General features: G+C 37.5%; 1 protein-coding gene across 3 annotated transcripts in view; it reads left to right on the top strand.

Annotated features, from left to right (window-relative positions):
• Positions 1-23,666, top strand: part of SUPT3H (SPT3 homolog, SAGA and STAGA complex component) — a 270,705-nt gene that overhangs the window by 227,602 nt on the left and 19,437 nt on the right. For all 3 annotated transcript variants that reach the window (XM_072407412.1, XM_072407411.1, XM_072407413.1), the window contains one exon: positions 347-457. In XM_072407412.1, coding sequence (XP_072263513.1) covers positions 347-457 — 111 coding nt within the window. The remainder of the gene's footprint in view (positions 1-346; positions 458-23,666) is intronic.

The following is a 23,666-nucleotide window of genomic DNA, read 5'->3' as shown; positions in this document are numbered from 1 at the left end:
GTTGCTTTAAGCTTAGTACTTGTTCATCTATGCACAAAAAAAGAATTAAAATGCTTTAGTCCCCCTTTAACCTGGTAATATAAATTTTCCTAGGTGTCTTGTGTCACAGGCTCTTTGAGGACATATTTTGTGAAATTATTTTTCTGATTTGCTTTTGGGATATTCATTTTGATGGAGTATATGGCAGTAACCAAGCCAGTCCCTGAATACAGGGAGGAAGTGAAAGCTCGGCATCAAACGTCTGACTACCGCCTGCCATCTCACGTTTCCGTGCACTGAAATCATGTTGTGTGTTTCTCATTTAATAACCATTCGTGTGCCTTTTCATTTTTTTTTCCTGTTACAGAGCGCGGCAGCCGGTGGGATCGAGTCGAACAGCGATGCCATCCAGCCCAGCCACATCAGAGAGGCCATACGGCGCTACGGCCACAAGGTTGGCCCGCTTTCTCCATTCACGGTACGTAATAACAGAGTTGAAAAAAGTTATATTTGTAATCTTAGGGAGATTTCATCTTCAAGTGGTCTTAGGAAGAAGCCTTGAAATTGTTAAGAGCAATTTGTGGTCGCTGTAATTTTCTTTGTAAAAATGAAATATTTCTCCCGGGAAATAAAACTCCGTCCATTTATGCCTGCTGCAAGCATAAAAGCATATTCATGCAACATATTTATATTTCACTTGCATGTTTAAGAATTCTTTTAAGCCCAGATTTTCATTCTAAACTTTAGATTTAAAGTTCCTGTCAGGTGTTCATATCTGTCCGTGAGATTTTTTACTCGCTTCCTGTCCCTGTGACACCCTTACATGAGGGACTTGGACAGGATGGCACAGCCAGCAATACACACATAGATGGACTTAGAACAAAGTTATGCATTGTCACCAAAAAAAGTGTCCCGATGGGAAGATTTTCCCTTACTGGTAACAACTAACAATTTCTGAATTTTCCATTAGTTGCTGCTCAACAGAACAAAACAGTAGAGTAAAGCTCTCCAAATGGGATATAGAAGGCAAGAAAATTCTACCAGAGGTCCTAACCTTCCATATTTCTATACAAAAGTGAACAAATGGTTACATTATAAGGCATCCCCAGTGTAGTGTGGCAATTTGATTCACTGCCATGACCTTATTATTGTCTGGTCCTCTGATTTGTGTTTCTAACCATCAGTTAGATTTAAATTGAATATCTAATAAATCTTCCAGTTGCTGATCTAGAAATCTACACACATACTAGGTATTAACATATTGCTATAAAACAGTAAAGCTTTGTTAGCAGATGAAGTTATATGAAGCAAATATAGATGATGTAGCCAGGGCTGTTCCAAATATGAAGATGGCAGTACAAGTGGGTGCATGTTGTATGGTTGATTCCATAGCACATTGCAGCTATGTAAGGTAACGTTCACATTATGTTAGAATATACATTATTATAGGGTATTCTAAATCTTCAGCACTGTGCAAAAACTACACAATAAAACCTGGAATCCATCTAGAAAGCATAAAAATTAAGATTATAGGCTGAAAGGGAAATGATCGGAGTGTGTGTGTTTTTTTTCCCCCGAATCATATTTAGTCTGTAATTACTAAATGACTTGACGCTTACATCCGCATTGGTACTACACAAGCAAAGTATAGAATTCTGAAATAAAACATGCCAAGCTACTTGGAAAACCTGAAAATGGCTGCCTACGCTTTACTGAATCATGGACTTGGACTTTTTGGACAGGAGAGATATTTTCTATTTAGCGGGAAAACAATACTAAACCACCAGCTTTTCTACCTTTCATCTCATTTGATGCCCATTGTTTTGTAAAGCACTAGCAACAAATGTAAATGTTCCCTACAATGTATCCAAAGTGTATAAATAATGTAATAGACATAACTGGTACTTTTGTTAAAGTTTCAGTAATTAATTTCAGACATTTTTCTCTACACAATTTGTATTCCTTATGGGCTTTGCTGTATATCAGTATATATGACCTGTGCATTGGTATTAGTACTATGCTAAACTATGTGTCAAAGCAGACTTACAGGATTATGGTGTTTTCAGGCATTATTATTATTTTTATTATTATTATTATTATTAATATTTAAAAAAAAGGATTTTTTTTAGCACCAACAATATGTTACGCAGCGCTGTACATTGAATAGGGGTTTGAAATGACAGACAGATACACACAGTGACACAGGAGGAGAAAACCCTGCACAGAATCATTTCTGGATTCACCACTCAAAAAAAAAAAAAAAAGTGTAAGATCTAACTCAACAAAAATGAGTTCCCCAGTTCTATAAGCTCTTTTGTACAGGGTGCTCTCCTCCTGTGTCATTGTCTGTATCTTTCTGTCATTTGCAAACCCTATTTCATGTACAGTGCTGCGTCATATGCTGGCGCTATATAAATACAGTTTAAAAAAAATAATATTGATACTGGATCGGCCAGCAAACCCTAGAGAGAAGGTAGACCCTAGAGGTCTACTTTAATGATTAACAAGCAACATTTTGCAAATGCACCTGGTTCAGAGTTGAGCAGGAACTTTGGTTTGCAGTCTAATATATGTTATCTAAAAACATGATATAAAATGCCTGATGTTTTTAAAGCACATCTATACTAAAACAAAATCCTGGGAATGCCTCGTTAGACAGAAGGCATTAACCCTCCACCATCCTCCTGCATATGTGTAGCTGACAGTTTACAGTAAACGAAAGGAGGGATGAATTTATAGAACCCTTGATGCCATTTACAGGGCAGAGAAAAAAACATAAAATGATAAAATGTTGAATTTGCAAACTTCCTGTACCTGTCTATATTAATGGTACTTAAAAAAAAGTAAAGGTGTTGTAAGTGCACTGATCCCTTAACTACTTAATTGTTAGAATGGTATTGGCAGTCATACTTGGCTTGGCACATTTCCAGTGGATTATTCATGATACCCACAGCAGAGACGGTATGAAATGGAGACAATGGATAGTGTATTTAGAGAAGATTAAGTGCCATTCTGGAGCTGTGATTACAGAGTGTACTGTGCAGTGCTGTGCTGACAGATTACCCAGAGAGATTTGGCACTGCTCTCTGTGATCTGTCATGGTAAGACTAAAGCCATTCTTCTCACTGCTTGTATTTATTATATACACAGCACTAAGTTATGTCTCTTATACTCACTTTACACCCTTATTATTATGTCACTCAAGTGTTTAATTATTCTCCAGCAGCTCCTCTTGTTTGTCAGTCTGGCAGAGACCCTATATTCAAAAACGTTGTGCAAATGATTAAAGCAATCTGTAAAATAAATGTATATAATCATGAAAAGAGCAGAAACAATCAGGGAATTTGCAGCGCTGTATGGGGTGCTGGTTTATCAGGTTCTGTATAATGACACTAATGGTGCGTAGCTGCCAACAAATTATAATTATTCATTTTAATGTCTTGCAGAGCTGTGTGCAGGAAAATGCAGTTATGACTTCTAAAGATACATTTATGTTAAATGTGAATGCGGACTTGTGTATTTTGCATCTATGTAGGATATTAGCCACTTATCATAATTATGTGTAGGGAAACCTAAATCTGGACTTCCGAGGGAAGAGTTTTCTTTTATTATTGCAAACTGCAGCCCTAGAAAATAACTTGTGGTATTTACATGTATTTTGTATAATAAGACAATAGAGACACTGTGATTTGGAGTTCGTAATCATTAGTTTTTTTTTTTATCTGGATATCTATCGTCAGCCTAAAAAGCATGCATTGTTATTTATTGTCTATACTCTTCATTGAGATATGTATTTACATATGATTTCAGGGACTATTGCTTAAACCCATTTATGACTAAATAAAGGCAGCGTACATGTGTTCAATATTTGTCGCTGAAAATGATCTTACCGGTTCGTTTTCAAGCGACAAATGAACAACAAACGAAGTACACACAGTGCTGTTCTATTCCATGAAGAGGGGAGGACCGATGAGCATCACCCCGCTCAGTTCTTCTCTATTGATTTGTATTGTAGTTGTTCACCATTGGTTGTTCATGGATCTGTCATGGTGGACCTCTGTACACATATCAAATTCTCTTTCGAGATAAGCTTGCTTGTATCGGGCATGAATCATCTGACGTGTGTACATAGTCTTTGGTACCTTGTAAAAAACGTTTACATTGTTTTCTTATAGACAAAACGCTTTTTATTTTCTGCAATAGTCAGTGATAGTGGGGTTTTTAGAATTTTAGATCATTCTCTGGTGCCATATAACAAGCTAACCAAGGTGCACTAGTCCTGTTCTTTCCATAGGTAGCATTTTCTGATGCAGCAAAAGCTAACATCCAGTGGGTGTTGAGTTGGTGGGTAAGTTGTTTAGAAGCCAACCATGTAAAACATGTCATTACCCAGAAGCCCTTTCTCCTTCTGGAAAAGTTTATTGCTGCTGCCTAAAGTAATCTGTAGTGTCTGTGTTACCTCTGTGAACTGCTGTGGTCACATTCTGCTCTACCATCATTCAGTGTACAGTCATCACAAGGTCATATGTAATTGTGTATAAAGTTCCTATAATTAGACTGTTTATGTTGTTTTTGGTCAGTGACTAAGCATCCATGGTTACTCTAGCAGAATTTTGCCTGCTGTCATTTTGTCAGTTGGAATTGATTTCAATTTTCTATTCTATATGTTTTTACATTTAAAGGGAAATCCCAGCCAAATCCAATTCTGGCAAACTGAAATGCATTCCAAGTTTTTTACCACAATCATCCAAAATATTAGAATCACTGACAGGTGAAGTAAATAACGCTGATTTTCTGGTTACAGTGGCACTTACCAAGAAAGGGGAAATATATTAGGTAGCAGGTAAATGGTATATTCTGATGTATTATTATTATTGTTACAGTATGTATTTGTATACAGTATGTATTTAGTGCCAACATATTAGGCAGCACTTTAGTCCATAGTCCTATTACTACCTGTCCCTCAAAGGGACTCACAATCTAATTTCGCTGCTTCAGTTATGTGTTTAATACAGTCTAAGGACAATTGTTGGGGAAAGCTAATGAACCTTATTGCATGTTTTTGGAATGTGGGAGGAAACCACAGTACTCGGGGGAAACTCACGCAAACACCTGCAAACTCCATTGCAGATAGTGTCCTGGCCAAGATTTGAATCTGGGGCCTCACGCTGCAAAGTCAAGAGTGCTAACCCCTGAGCCTCCGTAATGTGTTTTGAGTCTTAGGTTAGGTGTGTGAAATGTTTTGTGTTGAAAACAGAAGAAATTTTGGAATTTAAAGACTTTGACAAGTGTCAAATTGTAACTGATAGTTGACCGAGCATATCTAAAATGGTGCAACTTATAGGGTTTTCCCAGTATGCAGCAGTTAGCATCTACCAAAACTAGTCCAAGAGAGTAGAGCCACTGAATTGGTTACAGGTTGACAAGACCCCAGGCCTCATTGATGTTAATAGGAGCGATGGAGGTGGGGGATTTATTTTGTCTGGTCCAGCCCACTGAAATGCCTCTATAGCACATGTTTCTGCAAAAAGTAACCCTGACCATGCAAGAATAGGGTCAGAATAAACAGTGAATTGCAACTTACTTTGTATGGGGCTACAAAGCTGAAGACCAGTCTGAGTGCCTTTATTGGCTCCTGTTCACTGCTAGAATATACATTTGGCATATAAGTATCAGAACATGACCATATAACAATCCAAGAAGGTGGCCTGATCTCATGAATGTTTTTTATGAGAACATGTGGATGACTGGGTTAAAATCATTTACCAGGCGGAGAAATAGCAGCAAGATGTGCTATGGGCGAAGGCAAACCTGAGGAGGAAGTGTGACTTAAAATATCTGTTACTAGAGTCTTGGTGTGAGGTCCCACAAACTTAGAGGTCTTGTAGATCTCATGCCTTGATGGATCAGAACTGTTTTTGTAGCAAAAGTGGACCTAAACAACATCAGAGAATCCAATAAAAAAAATAATTGTAAGTCTTTCTCTCTCTCTCTCTCTTCTCTCTCTCTCTTCTCTCTCTCTCTTCTCTCTCTCTCTTCTCTCTCTCTCTCTCTCTCTCTCTCTATATATATATATATATATATATATATATATATATTTTGTTTTTGTTTTTTTGTTTTTTTTTATGGGTAAGGTTTTTATTATTGTCTTTGTCTAAGACGGTTACCCCTTTATTTGTACTAGTGCCTATCTACTCCAGGAAAAAATCCCAAAAAATGGGAGTGATCCACAGGAGAAAAGGTAAGGGTAAATCCTCTTTTAGGACATTTTAGTCTAAGTGGGAGAATTCTTCTCGCCTTCCATTACATTTCAAGTAAACAATGATTTCCCCAATAGGACACAGAACAGAAAAATATACCATTAGGATTTTAACCCCTCCCTACTCTATCCTAACCTAAAAGATAAGGTTTTGGATATATATAGATATATATATATTTTATATATTTTAATATAGATTCTATCCAAAATAATCAGGACCATCAATATTTCCAAGCATTTATATTTTCTCATAAAATGTAGACCCAACAGTCTGTTGTGTCTTTATTTTTAAAATATTTGGCCAAACATGCTGCCTGCACATGCAATATAAAACATTTCAACACAATCTGCTTCCAGTTAGCCTGTATCCAGACACATATAATTATTGTTTAATGAGTGAATAGGCATAAACCCATATTTTTTTAACTTGTAAAGTGAAGTCATTTCACAATTAGTTTCTACTGACCTCATTTGCCAGAATGTCATCTCACCCGTTTTTTTTTTGGTAGCACTCTATATTATTAGGCGGTAGAGTATATCACGTGACATCAGGACAACGTTCACCTTTCTTACATTTAAAAGCTTGTAAAATGATAATTTTTTTCCTATCTGATAATAACATGTAAAATATTGGATGCAGTACTCAATCATAGCCTTCTTTTAATTAATTTTCCAGTTTTTGAGTTGTTACCTTATTAGATTACAGCATTAAATGTGCTTATATAATGAAGACTTTTGTGCTTCTGTCCAAAAGTGAAAAATTCTGGTGACTAATTAATTTAATGTGATTTTACTAAATACTCAGTTTAGGTTAGAACAGCCTTTTTTGACCTTTTTAACATTAGGGAAATCTTTAAAAAAAAAACTTTCAGCTCTTCAGGGAACCCCTGCTAAATACTATATCCACAGCTCACAGTATAGTAGTGTGGTGGTCAGTGGGAATAATGCCACCCTTACAGATAACTAAAAAGTTAATTGATGCCTCGAACTGACCTCAAAGTCACAAATTTCTCATTGCTCAAGGCATGGAGGAACCCGAGAATTCCATGGATACTGAGACACAAATGCTGCCTTCAAACATTCAAACAAAAGCTAAGCTTCAGGGTGATAACAAATTACATATTTGCATTGTTTTTTTTGACAAATAGATGTAGTTCCAGACATCCGAGCAGGATTTGTCAGCAAGTAAACTGAACCTTCCCTGCCCTGATTGTTTGTGTCCTAATTGACCACCAGTTGCACCAATATCTTCAACCAATTATTTTACGGCTTCGGGATCATTGGCCATCTTCTTCTCATTCTGGCACCAAGGTATGCTGGAAATGAAGTTGTTCATGTGCAGCTCTGTGTACATTCTATTGAAGATTCTGCACAGGCAGGTAAGTTGGTGTTATTGCAGAAAAGACATTGTCTGTCTGTTGTGCAATAAAGAACCTACCTGCTTTCAAGTGTTTGTTTTTTTAAGCCTACTTCCACCTTAACCTTAAATAATTGGAACAGGGGTTTTCAATTTACCAAAAACTGTCACATAGGCTTTTCAAACATAGGGGAAAAAAAATTCTCTTTGGTTCTATTGGAAATTAAAGATTTAAATTAAAGATTTGTTAGTAACAAAGATATTTTTAATATATGTTTTATTAACACATGGCACTTTCATTGACATTTATCTAGCTTTACACATATTTTCACTCACCTCCGGCAGTGTTTGCAGGGTTTGAATTGATGTATAACCTAACAGTGATGGCATAAAATGTCGGGGGATTTTACCCTTTCTTTACCTTATCCAGTGTTTTGGCTTTGGACATGTTTTAACCAACCTTCCTGACAGCAAAGCCCAGTAACATTGAATACATTCTGCTATTGTTAGCTAGTGTGCTGTTGAGAATACACTACTCTGCTTCCTGTCATCATACTGTCACTAGCTGCAGAACAGTATAAGGAGGAACACCCGGGCTCCCACTGCCTGCACTCCTGCCTCCTGTCATCTGTGGCCCCAACTCCAGGGATTAGGGACCTCTGCCTAACTCCAGGCATTGGGGAGCTCTGCTTAACTCATCCAAAAAATCTGCTGAAAGTTGGGTAAAATGGCCAAGTATATACAAGGCCCTAACATATTTCTGAATTATGTGTTGCTTATTTACTGTATGTTAATAATAAACTTAAATGTCCGTTGCCTAGCAAAAGTTTAATCGAACGTCAACCTCTGCAATGCAGATAACAAAATATATAGGTTGTTTATGGAGTTGTATTTTAAGTTGTCAGGTTTAGGCCTGGACTACCTGGGCTTTTAGCAAACTTCAGGCTGTGTAGCAAGAAAAATGCAACATGGTTCAGAAAGTGAAATGAAGGAAAGCAAAGCTGAAGATTGTCCAACTGATTTTAATGGAAAGCTTTTACGGTGCTTTTCAAGCACTTCAAAAAACACGTGTTTGGAGCTCTTCAGAAGTGGACGTATGAAGTGTGCCTGAAGCACTAGAGAGTAGGCCTTAGCCATTATTACATATACATTCCTAAACCTCAAGAAACATTCTTTTTGAATGTAAGAAGATGTGGAATCTAATCTGTGTAGACAGCTGTAGCTGATTCATGCATAATCATAGTGCTAATGTGTATCGGCAGTTTGTTAGTTCCTGCATCTTTCAGCACCAATCAGTAGTGCTGCAAAGTACTTCTGCTAGCCGGCTCTTCTAAACTGCACTGTGATCTGTACATGACCCTCGCTGTTAAATAATATGTACACATAGCCAGACTTTTGAAGCTGGTGACAGACGCCTAAATAACCACACAAACTGCTTCCTTCCTTGCCAAAACCTTTTATTGTACAAAATAAACAGTCTTTGCTTTATGCACATTCTAGGCAAAAATGGAAGGTGCTGGCAAAAAGGTCTTGTTTTTAGAAAAAACTTGCCAGCCTCTTGGAACTGTCAGTTTGTTTTCCATGGGTTTCCTCCTAAATCTAGCAATACTCAACAGGTGATTCCGAGACCTCCAACCATTGGAGCCGGAGCCATACATTTGTCTTTGACTTTTGGGAGTTAGTATGTTTGTTCCTGGCAAGGGCATTATGCAGAAATATCTTGTATGGCATGTATTACACATCTCTCACATGAAAATCTATCACATCTGTAAAATTGCACACAAAGTAGTTACTAACTTTTAAAAAGATCTGTAGAATACCTTTACAAATGTGAATACATAAATTAAAATTTCAGTAAAACATTTATGTATAAATCTGTACCTCTGACGAGTAAAAACCAGTCATTGATCTCCAGTCAACTGGCTTTGCTGGGATGGTAGTTCAGTCTGCAACCTGCAAAAGATGATGAATCATCCCTTAGTTCTTGCCCTTTATTGAGACTATAACTATAACACACAAATAATAAACATTTTGTAGCAAGTTATTTAAACATTTTGTAGCAAGTTATAAGGTGGTATATTGTACTGTATATATGTACTGTAAGTCTGATATATGTACTGTAAGTTGGTGCCATCCTTCTCACGAGAAAAGCAGATGAAAGCATTATGAGTACTTATTTTTCTATAAAGAAACAAAAAAAATATAACAGACATATTTTAAACACACTTCTTTCACCACCATAGTTGTGGGCATTGTGCAGAAATCCATCTTCCAGAGGCTGTGAAATCTTAACTATTTTCCTAATAATTTGTCAACCTTCTGGTGTAAACATACAATGGATGTTTCCAAGCTGTTAGAATCCAACTAAAACGGACTTTAAGCCTGTTTCACAGAAAGGTTGTAACGCAGCATCTGGAAAATTGGTTGTCCATTAACTGTTTCATCTTTCCTTGATTAAAAAAAGATTCACAGAAAACATGTTTTTCTTCCTGCAATACTTAGTATAAATTAGGAATGAATATTTAAATTTAAATATATATATATATATATATATGTATACACACACCTATACATTGACTTTAACTAACAAATACACTGAAAAGTGGAAGTTTCGGGACTCTTTATATATTGCTTTAGGCAAAATGATTTAATCCCTAGTTTATTTATTAGCCATTGATTTGATTTTTGTATACCACCAGAGGATCATAAAACTGCAGGGTTAAAAAATAAGATCTAAATGAGACAATTTGCATTATGGTCAGCCTCTTTGGTCACAAGTAACCATGAGCTGACCACATCTACACTTTTGTGGTTTGCATAAGAAAGTAGCAGCTAAAGCTGGCGTTACTGTGGGTCAGCGTGTGCTGCTGTCAGTAATTTTAATTAGTGTTTGAACCAAACATTGCTTTATTACATTTATTTACTGCTAATTGTACAATTGCACATTTTTTTATCCATCAAAGGCTACTAAAATGCATTATGAGTGCTTCAGAAGCTAAATATAGAAGTGGGTTTTCTTGTTTTCTGCTGCATATCATTAAATTAAGCTTCAAATGCCAGCAATCTTTATTACTTTTACAGGCTAATTAACTGTTGATTTGTGTAAAATCTGAAAGATAGACAACAAAAGTACCTTTATGTAAGGGCTACTGACTGACTGGTCAGTTCATGAACTTTGAATGTTGCTTTCCATAAGTACATCAGTCTAAATGTAAACTGGGAAAGGGGGTTACTTGTAATTGCTTATTCATATGCATAGGCACCCCTAGCTCTGATCTATTCTACTGATAACTGCATCATTCTGTCCACATTCATGGCATCCTCCTATTTCAAGGTGATATCAAACTGTCAAAGAGAAAGCAATGTACACGTTTATGAATGACAGATTTCTGTATTTGGACTTTGTGTGAAACAGTCAAGCCATACACAAGGGCATCTTTTCTTTTTTAGGAGAATGTATCATGAACTGCCTGAAGAATATCCAACAGAGTGGGTTTATTTTGTAGCAGTAATGCCATATATTTTCTGTTGTCTGTCGTTCTTGTATATGTATATGCATAACTATTAATATTGTGTATTTGCATAGCACACAGCACTTTACAAAGTCCATAGTCTTGTCTCCAACTGTCCATAGTTATATGTTATCAACACACTGCATTTTTGGGAGAAAGCCAATAAACCTATCAGTATGTTTTTGGGATGTGGAAGGAAACCAGAGTGCTCCAAAAAAGCCATGGAATCATCGGTAGAACATACAATCTATTCAGAATGTGTACTGGCTATGGTTCAAACCTTGGACCTTAGAGCTTCAAATGCGAAAGTTCTTCTCTCAAAGGCACAGATATCAGAATGCTAGATGGTAAATGTGACCTTGCTTCCAAAAGTGAATTTAAATATTTGGGGGTAGCCCTTGGAATGTCCTTTTTTAATGCTTATTATATCTTGGCACAGGTGTTTGGGGTTCAGTAGGTCACTTTTATCACCATGTAGAAATTAACACCTCTATAAGGTTATTGCCTCACTTTTTATTTTTTTATAATATAGAACAATAATTCTGCTGGAGTAACTTCTAAAGTCTCTTCTTACAAAGGCAAACCTAGCTAGATGTATGCCAGCTGAACTGCTAAGTATTTTATTTTTATTTTCACATGAGCTGGGGTCTACACTCAAATCCCTCTTCCGGCTTTTTATACACAGATATTTGAACTGGGAGCAAGTCTCCCGGACCACCTATCGTGAAACCTATAACCACATCGGTTATTTGCTTTTGCAAGTAAGTTTCTTAAACAAGAATTATTATGATGATGTTCACATTGCTGTTCATTCATAATTTTTTTTCTCTGCACTTTTTTTTCTCATGAGATCCTAATAGGGTTTGAAGGAAACTTTCATTCATGGGATTAAGGTCTAGTAAAGACTCAGCTCCAAACTTGTTTTAACACATAACCCCAAAGCCCTTGCTTTAGCACTGATCAGAAATGAAACTGTGAGTTCAACAAATGTCCCTTTATAAATGGGATCCAGTTAAAAAAAAAAAAAAATCAATGAAGGCTTATACAGAGCGCAGTTCATACAAGTGCCCAGTGTGAATTTCCTTGTAGCAGCTGACTGGCTAAAAGTGAAGCTGAGGTTGTATTTTGGCCACTAATAAATAGGTTGGTCGTCTATGTAGAACGATGGGTTAGGGAGAATGACCCCCAGTGATCCACAACTGGACAGATGTGGCTGCCAGGAGGGGTTTTAAAGGCTGTTTGAGTTGATGTATTTTTAGCTAAAACACATTTCTAGTCTCATCCACTTTTTTTCTTTATCGACAGACTATTATCGATGGAAATGCTTCACATTTTCATTGCTGTTTGTAACACGATTGGTAGTTTTGCAAACACTTCCCCTGTGGCCTTTAGAGCGCAAAATGAGGGAATATATTCCTGTAAGACAGTGATAAAATGAAGAAAAAGAAGTTTTTCTTTCTGACTTTGCACACCTTGGGGTATACCTGTAAATTTTTGTGGAGTTGTATTTAGCTTGTCTCTGCTAATCCTCATATTTGTTTTGTTACCTTTGTTTAACTTACTGAAACCTGAGCTGCCCATCAGCTCCTGACATGGCCATCAGCCTGCTTTCCTATTGGTTTTTGTATAGTATCGGCTCCATTTGTTGTTGGCTTTTTGTCTCTAGCAGCCAGTGGCCCATAGCATTATGTTTCCTACTTGCTCACCATGCCTCTGTTTTCTTAGAATATCTAGCTTCCTACTTTATTGCAATACTAGTCATTTTTGTTTATTCATCCATTTTTATTTTTTTAATGAAACTAAGATCAAAGCCATACCTAAACGTAAATAACAAAAGAAATTACTTTGAACAACACCCTTAGTAATAAAGTCATCTGTTGCTTTCCTTGAGCTTCTACCCCCCACATTTTGGGTTCATCTATGCCTCAATAATGTTGGCCAGTCCTGTGTGTGCCCCCACATTGCTGATCAGTCCTGTGTGTGTTTCCCTCAAACTGTTGGTCAGTCCTCTGTGCACCTTTACACCACTGGTCCGTCTTTTGCTCCTATGCTGCTAGTCGGTGACAGGAAAGGAAAGAAGAGTTTGGATATAAGTACTGGTGACTGCATGTAAGCCAAGTAGAACTGCAGATGTAGGGCCTAGTGGGCAACTCACCCCTCTTTGTACCTACACCCCCCTACTGCCATTGGTCCTATAGGTAGCAGCCACTGGTCCACTCTGAATTTTTTATTTGTCCCTTATAACCTTTTTTTTTTAAAGAAGATATATACAATCCCTACATCTAGTGTGAAGGGACCCATACAGGCTGTTGTTCTGAAAGAAATCTCACACTTATCTTGTTTTCAGCAGCTGAGTGTTTTGTTGAAAGTACAGCTTGATACTCTATCTGCTGTCTACTTATTTTAACCTTTTTCTTATTTTAGCTCAAAGTTTACTGCTGAATTACAAGACGATACACCAAAGGCTTGTGTTCCTAAACATCTTTTTATCTTCAAGGACAACTTGTTGATAGAAGCTGGTTAATTACAGTTGTTTTTGGGCAGATGTATATTTAGGTTGTGTAGCACGTGGAGATTGTGTGAAAAGCCCCTTTCTTTGGCATCTTTTCCTGGAAACTAACACAATTATCAATTCTTTTATATTGTGAAACTTTTTTTTTATAGAAAAGTAACAGTAGGCGATTTTTTGGTTTTATACATTTTTATATCTATTTATTTAAAGATAAATGTGACATAAATATCACCAGTATGATTGTTTTCCATGACTTACTTTGTAGCTGTCTTATTATTCCCACTTGTCAGAAATAATCATGTTAATATAGGTTATTTTTGTTCTTTATAACAGGCCTTTATAAACTTTTCTTGTATTTAACAGTTTTGTCTCATTCCTGTTTTTTAAAGTGTCTGTGTTTGTATCTTCCTCTTGTGTGATGTACTGAAATCCCAAGCAGTTTTACCAACCCTGTCCAATTCTCCCTTGCTGGAATACAGAACCACCTCCGCCATATTGGATGATAGGGAAGAATGGAGTGAACACTGATTGGAATTTCAGTACAGCAGAGGCACAGTATGGACAACTTAAACAGGAAGTTAGGAGCTCATGGATTGTTTGGAGAATAGTGGTTATTTTTCTGTACGTTCAACATTCACTTTCCTGTCACAAAGTACTAGCATACCCAAGGTATTGCTACATCATACAGTTCCAATTATATATATATATATATATATATATCTAAACTGAAAAAAACACCAGGAGGTTGTTCTATTTGATGAGGGAAATGCAATGTCAACTCCCTGGCTCCTGGTAGCTTTGTGTTTAAGCTGTAACCTGTACGGTGCATGCACAGGTGTCACATGAGAAGTGTGAAAGAAGAACTGCCATCTTCACAGAAGTTGGGGGTGAAGGTGGTGCCCTTCATGCAGTGATAACAGGTCCTGGTTTGTGCATACCTTCATACAGTAGGCTGTGCATACTTGCTGATTATGGCAGAAGCTCACCACCCACCAAGTTTTGTTCCACTTTAAGTCTGTAACAGCTTTGCAGTAAGCGGAAAATACCTGGTAATCCTGTCAGTAGCTCAAACATCGTCATTCCCAATGGAAACACTTTTGGATGCCGATCTTACCTCTGCAGTGTTGCTACCTGTTCGGGTAAGTCAGACAAATAGCTAAAGTTAATATTTAAAAAAATAAATTCTGATTATATGAATGGCTTACAGCAGCTTGTAGTCATATCTAATCAGTGACAACAGTTCTTTCTTTTAATCAAACTTGCCATTACTTTGTTGGCCTGATAAGCCAGACTTCTACATAAAGCATCCTTTCCAATAAAAGCTTTATCCTGTTAAGCAGAAATATTGGTGACCCTAACATTCCAGGACAAATCCATCCAGGGTCAAAGCCTGGAACTGTTCCTGGAAATTAGGGTCTCTTGGCAATAATCACTTGCTATGAAACCCAGGTTATTTTTGTTTCCTACTTAAAACATAGCTGGCAGCTGAAAAGCAGTAACATTTTAGTACCTGCATAAAACTGGACCAGCTATTTAGAATATATGGCTTAGGTTACAGGCTTTTATAGTTTGAGCATTATGCCCCTCGCCCTTCGACAATTTTTATAGAGATTGGAATGGGGCGGGAAGACTGCCACTCTACAAAAAAAAAAACTTTGTAGCATATTAAAAAAAAATGGCCCCAAAAAAAGAAAACATATAAAATTACTGTGAGCAAACACTGCAGAGCATGTGGTCATTCGAAGTCACTTCTGACATACACTTGGCTAACTTCTATACGTTTCTTTTTACAGCAACAGGAAATATATTCACCAGCTTTGGGAGTTCTAGCAGCCCCAGTGGAAGGGAGAGAGTTCAGTGTTCTAGGTACTCTATATCCTGTAGCTTGATTGACAAGACATTTCTATAAAGCAGAGTTACATGAACAAGTTCTCTGCTCTGCTCAATGGTCAAAGGGGGCAGGGGGAAGGGGGGTTAGAATAAAGTGCAACTCTGGGCAAGAAGTGAAAAAATAACTGGTGAACTGCTAAAGCAATTAGTAAGCACTGCAGCTGTGCAAAAGCCCAAATATCACTGGAAAGGAAGGCTTGGGAAACAAAACCTTGTAACCCCCATGGTGTGGTCTTTTGCCCCCTGCTATATACAGCCTGGTATACTGCTGAATGAATTGTTTGTTAGAGCAGCATAGGTTTCTATTATTTTGACTATAAATGTAAAATAAATCAGCTTCATGTAAATAGATTTGTACTTATTCTTCCCACTATACTGTTTATATATTTGCCCATTCAATACGCATTATTTGCTATCTGCTTTGTATTATTATATAATAACTATATATTACTGCTGCTTCTCATACTACAAATCTATGGGTTGACCAAGTAATTTAAAGAAATGCACTCACTAAGTGCCTGATGTGACCAAACTTTGTGCACAATGACCATCACACTTATTTCTCTGGTCATAACAGTCTTCTTCCCCTGGGAAGATTTACACATCATTCTGAGTGTCTCTGTGGGAGTTTATGGTCCAATTATCCAAAAGAGACGTGTACACTTGGGTAATGATAGCCGATAAGAAGATCTGCCTTACATTTGTTGTTCCAGTTCATCCAAAAAGTTTTTTTATAGTATTAAGGTCTGGACTGTGATGCTTGAATTTCTGAACACTAAACTCATCAAACCATTACTTAATGGTGTTGACTTTGTAATCAGTGGCACAGTTATACTGGAACAGAATAAGGTCTTACCTAAACTGTATCCTCAAGCTTACACAGTTATCTGAAACATCATTGTATGCTATATCATAACCTTACCATTCACTGGAAACACCTAAACTTACCAATTTAGAGATGTGCCCACATACATAGGGCCATATATAGAAGGTTTGAATATTCAGGTGTCATTTAAACTTTTGGTCTATCTTATCACAGACACGGACATATGGGTGGATAGTCTAGTCTGCATATAATTGGTTAATCTGTAGATCTGTATGTTAAAAAAACAGACCAAGCCTATTACTATGTGTATGATGCATGAAAAAAATATTTACAAGACCCTGTAATATATTAAAAAGCTTTTAGCAAAGGCATACCTGTAAAGAAGATGCTAAATACCTACCTATACTGTCACTAAGTCACAGCTCCTGTCCCACCTCCCCTTTGTGACCTTATAGAAAAATACCCCTTTAACCGCTCTTTTCACTCCTCCAATGACCTACTAATGACTTCCTCACTCATAACTTTGTCACATGCACAGCTTCAAGACTTTTCCAGTGCTGTCGCCACTCTCTTCCTCATCCTATTCGACTTGCTCCTACTTTCTACACATTTAAAAGAGTTCCTCGAACCCATCTATTCAAACTTGCCTATCTGTCTTCTTCTGTCTCTTACACACTCATTACTCACCTACCATTCCATATCCCCTATCCTAGTGTGTGCTTTTTCCCCCTCTCTTAGATTGCAAGCTCTTCAGGGCAGGGTCTTCTCCTCCTGTTTCATTGTTTATATCTGTCTTTCATTTTCCACCACTATTTAATGTACAGCGTTGCCTAATACGTTGGCGCTATATTAATATTGTTTAATAATAATATTTAGGCCATATATGGCCATATATCTGCCCATAGCTGCAAACTGTAGAGTCATGAGACTGGGGTGAAGTTCTTTTGGGTAGAACAGAATGAGCTGGGGCACACATCTAACTTCTAGATGGACAGGAACAGCATTTAGACATATAACGATCCAGGGACTGGCTCAGCCTAAATGTCTCTCACTTATGGGTGGACTGGTGCTGAAAATGTAAAATTAAAGGGTCATCCACAGCTAACCGATTTAACTTGCTCTGGTTTTCCCTTTAATATGAATGCAGGAGAGTGTAGAATTTTTCAGTTTTGATAAATCGCCCCGTACGGCTTTCGAAAACACCACCCCCGGCTATTTTATTTTTTGTGCTGATTAGGGACTTTCTAATAAAATATTGTGACATCAGAGCCTGTTTCCTGTACCCTGTGAGGACAAACATTGACTTTGCTGTATGTAAAGGTAGGCTGAGCTAGAAATGGAGCCATTCTGTTGACACAGCCAGCGCTTCAACGCTGCGAAAATAGAGAGCAGCCGAGGGAAAAGGTTAAATGATAAATAGCAGTACATTTTATGGTTATTCATTTCAGGAACGTTCAAAAACTCACTTTTTATGCAGGAAATTATATACAAATCTGTTCTTTATTATTTAAAGGAGCAGTGTACCTGCAATGCACACTGTTTTATAGAAGATGTAAAAACACCCTTACAGGCTAAATGTATCCATAAGGGTGACATTCTTCCCACTGAATGTACTGTGAGTTGTGGATATAGTCATTATAGAAGGGGTTCCTGAAGATCTGAATGTTATTTCATGGGTTCCCCCATGTTAAAAAGTCTGAGAAAGGCCCTTCTAGAGTGTCAACTTTTATGATTTGCCATCGGGAGTTTAAATACTCATAGACCAGAACGATTTCTGTATATCCTCCTTCTTTTAGACACGTTCTATTGATTAGTAGGCAATATTTGATATTTCAGGGTTTTATTGGGCAGCACAATGGCTCAGAGTTTATCACTCTGGCCTTTGCAGCACTGGGTCCCAGGTTTGAATCTTGACCAGGACACAATCTGCATGGAGTTTGCAGGTTGTCCCCGTGTTTGCATGGGTTTCCTCCCACATTCCAAAAACATACAGTTAGGTTACCTGGCCTCCCCCCCAAAAAAAATAAAAAATAAAAATTGCCCTTAGACTGTATTAAAAGACATATGACAATCGTAGTGACATTTAGAATGTGAACCCCTTTGAGGGACAGCTAGTGACATGACTATGGACTTTGTACAGTGCTGCGTAATATGTCAGCACTATATTAATACTGTGTAAGAATAATATAGAGAACCATTTACCTATATCTCTTTTCCTGCAGTGCCAATATAATTTATGGATAGGTAGGTACTGACACATGACTTAGTGAAGGAGACCTGTGCAGTGTCAGAGAGCTCCTTCCTTTTAGTGAAGCACTACAAGTGTTAATGTTTAGCAATTTCAGTAGCTCCCTTTTTATACCATATCCAGTTTCTAATTAATTCTTCTTTAACAAAAGTGTGTAGGATGGAAATACGACTCCACAGAGGGACAGGTAACATGAAATAGTGTCCTCTTCGCTTTCCTATAGCTCTGCATTGATTTATTGCTTCTCTGGGATGAGTAGGAGTACATAAATATTATTCCCCAGCAATTTTCTGGAGGTGGCCTAGTGAACAGTAGGTGTTGCTGAGTTACATTCATTCTCCTTTCTCTATAATCACTCCCAGCCTGGTCCAATAAAGTATAAAGGCTGACTGGTGCGCTATAATGCTGAGGGTGGGGATTAGCAGGAGTGAAACCACAAGCAGGGCTTCGGGAGTCCGTCCGTTAATCTTGTAGGCTTTAGAGATGAATGTCTGTACAATGAAGGATTTGACATTGTAATGGATTAGTGAAAGCAGGGAAAGAATTTGATGTGCCGGATCAAAGAGGACACTTTGGTTTTCCATGTATGCTAGAAAAGTACAATTTCAAATCTATTGTGTAATGCTATGGAATGTGTTGTATGTAGTCATTCGCCATAGGTTTGTGGCTGGAGATGCTCCTGGTTTCCTAAATTATGTGCATAGTCAATAGTTGTTGGGCAAAGGGCAGAAAGATAAGAACCCGTCAAGTTTTTAATGTGTTTGAACACATTGAATATTAGAAAGTACCAGTGATATTTTTCTATGGAACCACCAAACTTTTAGATGTTTTAATGAAAATGCCAAATGCTACAGAGAGGAAACTGAAGAGAAATATTTAAAATTTTGGTGATTAAACTAAGTCCAGGACAAAAAACACCACATGAGTCGTTCAGGATAATTACTTCTGTAAAATAAACTACTGCAACTGCAGCAAATGGTGTTCTAATGCTTGACTGCAAGCTTCTTCCCTCACCACCCACTTCTGCCAGTGTTAGAATTTACTTTTTTTCCACTTCAGTTAGAGGTAGCTGGTAAAGCCCTTTTTTTTTTTTTTTTGATGATATATAAGCTATGTATTCAGCAAATATCCAACACGCATTATTTAGGCATGATCAGCTGTTGTCACCTTTAAGAAACCCACACTTAGGAATGCCATGCAATAATTAAAAAGTGAATGTAGGAGAAGGAAACTAAGATGTAACAAAGGATAAAAAAGAAAGGAATTTTGATTAAATATCCAAGGTAGCAATGTATTCTTCCCTTGTCTGACATAAAAATCAACATGGTCTCAGGCCTACCCTTCAGCTAATGGGAGCATGAGACCAGCACAGAAAGTTCAGAATGGTAGCTGGAGGAAAATTGGGGCAAACCTATTTACAGATTCCACCACCCCAGCTATGTAGTGTACCTTTTGCAGTCCCACATAAAAACTATTATCTAACAAAATGCTGAAAAATAGAATACTGGCCATGTAGAAAGGTGCTTGAAAAGCCACACAGTGTGCTGCATGAATAATCAGAGTTCCAATGCTGTACAGGTGGACCGATCTGATGAACATCATTTTCTTTTATATCATAAACTTAGCAAAAATAGTAATAGTGTGTCAATTCCTTTAGACGATGTGTACAACAGGGTGCGTGTTAGTTGTTTATCTGGGAAAGAGATAAATAACAGCAGAATGCAACACGAGGACAATGACAAACCTGTGACAAACCTGTGAGTTACATCTTGGTGCCTGATACCACAAGACAGCTTTAGAGGGCTTGTGGAGTCCATGCATCAACGGGTCAAAGCTGTCTTAGTGGCACAAGTGGAACCTTTACAATATGAAGCAGGTGGTTGTAATGTTTCTAATATTTGTTTAGTGTTTTGGTGCGGCGTACAAATTGATTAGCGTGAGCTGTGCCACACATGAATGTTAGAGAACCAAAAAGTTATTTCATCTTTTTCTCCTGTGTCCTGAGAATGCCACTTCTTTGTTCTGATATTATAATGTTTATTATATTTTTTTATATTGTCCATTTATACTGCCTCAGAGGCTAAGACATCCAGGCCCCAGTGGCAAAGTATGACTTAATCAGGGAGAGCTAATAAACATAATTGCACACATCATGTGTTGCCTGTTCTTAGAAAGAGCATCCACTGTCACAATCCAGTTATTTACAGCCCACATAAACCTGCACAATTATACAGGGAAGCATGTGTTCCTGCAGGTTCCCATGCGTGTGTAAGGTAACCAGCTCGGATAGGTTTCCAGATTCTCAATTCTAGGGTATAGTTCTACACTGGCTGTTCACCAAGGGGTTAAATGTAAAGTGTGTGGTTTACAGTGAAGGCTCTTTATTTTTCAGGTGTGATCCTATTTTCGGTACCTTGTTTTGCCATTTTCCACAACTTACCTTCTTTACCTATGCCGTTCATCTCCGCAAAGGCCAGATCCGGAGAACAGAACTCTTCTTGTGCTGCACTTCTTCTAACCTCTGCTGTAAGTCCACTTTTTCTGGCAAAATGCAAGGCTGAGCAAACGACTTTGAAATGCCCAGATCCAAATTAGTCTTGGACCGTTTCCAAAAAAGCTGGAAGCTGGCAAATTTAAATCATTTTCAACTCCCAACAATTTTTTTTTCTCGGTTTTATGTCATCACGTGTGAGTTAAAACTGAGGCGAAGGCCCCTTGGTTGACTTTTTAACCTCTCTGTGTCGGGTGGATTTTGAATCACCCACTGACCTTGAATCTTTCAAGATTTTCTGAAAGCCAGTCAGATCAAATGTGATCACTTAGTACCTATGTCATTTAATAATGTTGTAAATAATTTTACTGATTTGTTCTACAGTTCTTCTGCTTTGTCTGTTCTTCATACTAAATCCAGTTTAAATTTATGGAAAGGGCTCTACATATTCTAAAATTAAAAAGCTTTAGCTACAATGATAGCCTTTTCTTTGGAACTTTCTGCCCATGCTGATCTTCTCACATCATATGATCCCAAAAACTCCATAGATTCACACGTTGAAGGTTCATCATTAGGTCAGTCTGTGCATAGTACAGTCCTACAGAGTACCTACCTCTGGAGAAGAAGAGGAAAGGTGGAAAAGGTTCTGTTTTCAAAAAATGTCGGTGGGCAGGAGTTAGTTCTTAACACCAGAACTAACCTGGCTATTTTTCAAATCATTAGTACAAATAGTTAAAATATGTCCTTACATTACCTTTTCATAATCTGCTGCACATCTGGACCCAGACTGAGAGTAAAAGGTCCAGCAATGATCGCAGTAAGGACTTTATTTCATTATACAGTGCTGTCAAACTTAACTACATGGACATGCTTACTGGAGAGAACAGAAGTGACCCCATCTATGTGCTGGTGCACCATCATTATCCAGTTACCATGATGGTAAAGAGCAGTGAAAAAAGAAAAAGAAACCATGTGCGCAAGCATTTCACTATAACCCAATGAGCTCTATTTCAAAAACAGGAAATCACACATTCCCTCAAGCATTCCCTCGTGGGAATCTTCTCAGTCCATATATTTCAATGGCAATGATGGATTCCCAAGGGAATGTCAGATTCATTGTTTTATAAATGGTGCCCAATGTGTTTATGCAACTAACATAAATCTCCATAGGCTGGCTTTCAATTAGTAGAGACCATTTACACGTCATCTGTAGTTCTTTGCAGTTGTACATTCTCTAGGTGGGTAGAACATAGTTACATAGTAGGTTAGGTTGAAAAAAGACATAAGTCCATCAAGTTCAACCACTAGGGAAATAAACATATCCCACATATAAAACCTTATAAGACATAGTTGGTAGAGAGGAAGGCAAAAAAAGCCCTGATACAATTTGCTTCAACGGGAAAAAAATTCCTTCCTAATTCCATGAGGCCATCGGATGTTCCCTGGATCAACAGTCACTGTTATTTTTACTTTAAATCCTTAATACCCAGTTATTTTCTGTGCTTCTAGAAATCATCCAGCTTTTTCTTAAAGCAATCTATTGTAGTTGCTGAAACTACTTCCTAAGGGAGCCGATTCCACATTTTCACAGAACTTACAGTGAAGAATCCCTTCCTTATCCGGAGCTTAAACTTCTTTTCCTCCAGACGCAAAAAGTGCCTTTTTGTTCTTTGTAATGATCTCAAAGTGAATAATGGGGAAGGGAGTTCTCTGGACCGTTTATATATTTATACAGGGTGATCATATCCCTCCTTACTACATGAACTTTTTTTACTATGGGTACTGCAGTACTCCACTCTTAGGTGCACTTTCAGGAAAAGAGAACAGTGTCACAATTGTAGTACAACAAAGCTTTATGGGTTGGAGCAGATGTCCTCTCTTACCTTTAGCAGAAGGAAAATCTTTATTTATGGGGAAAAAAGAATCAATGACAAAAGATCTCACACATTTGTGATTTATAGCTGGTGTCAGCATCTTCTACCAGAATCATGTAGACACAGTCAGTAGGTCAATGTCTACTGTCTTATGGTGATTGTATAGTACCAGCCATGAAACCATGTCCACAATATGATAAACTGTGTTCTCAGCAACACTGTACCTACCACCACATTTTTTCTTGAAAACTGGCATCTTTGCATGTCTTCAGAATTATACTTTTTTTTGTTTTGGGCTGCACGCTTTCATCAATGTGCAACTTGTCAACATTCGCTAATCACTGAGCACCAATGTAAATGGGTACTTAAACTTTGGTGAGTTGTAAGCAATCACATTCCAGTTATGAGCTTTAGATCTAAAACAATTTAAGAGGCAATTTAGGAGCATCTGAAATGAAAGAAATATGCTGACCTGCATTTGTAAATAAAAGTTGACTTTGTTATCTTTGTTATGATGATCCTTTGGCTTAGTACATTATGAACATTGTTCCACATGTTAAAGAATTATACATTATCTTATACCTAATTTTTACATGGAGTAGATGGCAGTGACGGCTGTTTCCTTTAAATGGCAAAAAAAATTCCAAGCATTTGTGTAGTAGGTAAATGGCAGTATTACTATGTGTTGCCACAAAAAAGAAGCCAGTCGCTCCTAAAA

Source organism: Pyxicephalus adspersus, chromosome 4, assembly GCF_032062135.1.
Source record: "Pyxicephalus adspersus chromosome 4, UCB_Pads_2.0, whole genome shotgun sequence".
NCBI lineage: Eukaryota > Metazoa > Chordata > Amphibia > Anura > Pyxicephalidae > Pyxicephalus > Pyxicephalus adspersus.
Note: the sequence above shows the minus strand (reverse complement) of the source record. Positions and strands in the feature narration are given on the sequence as shown.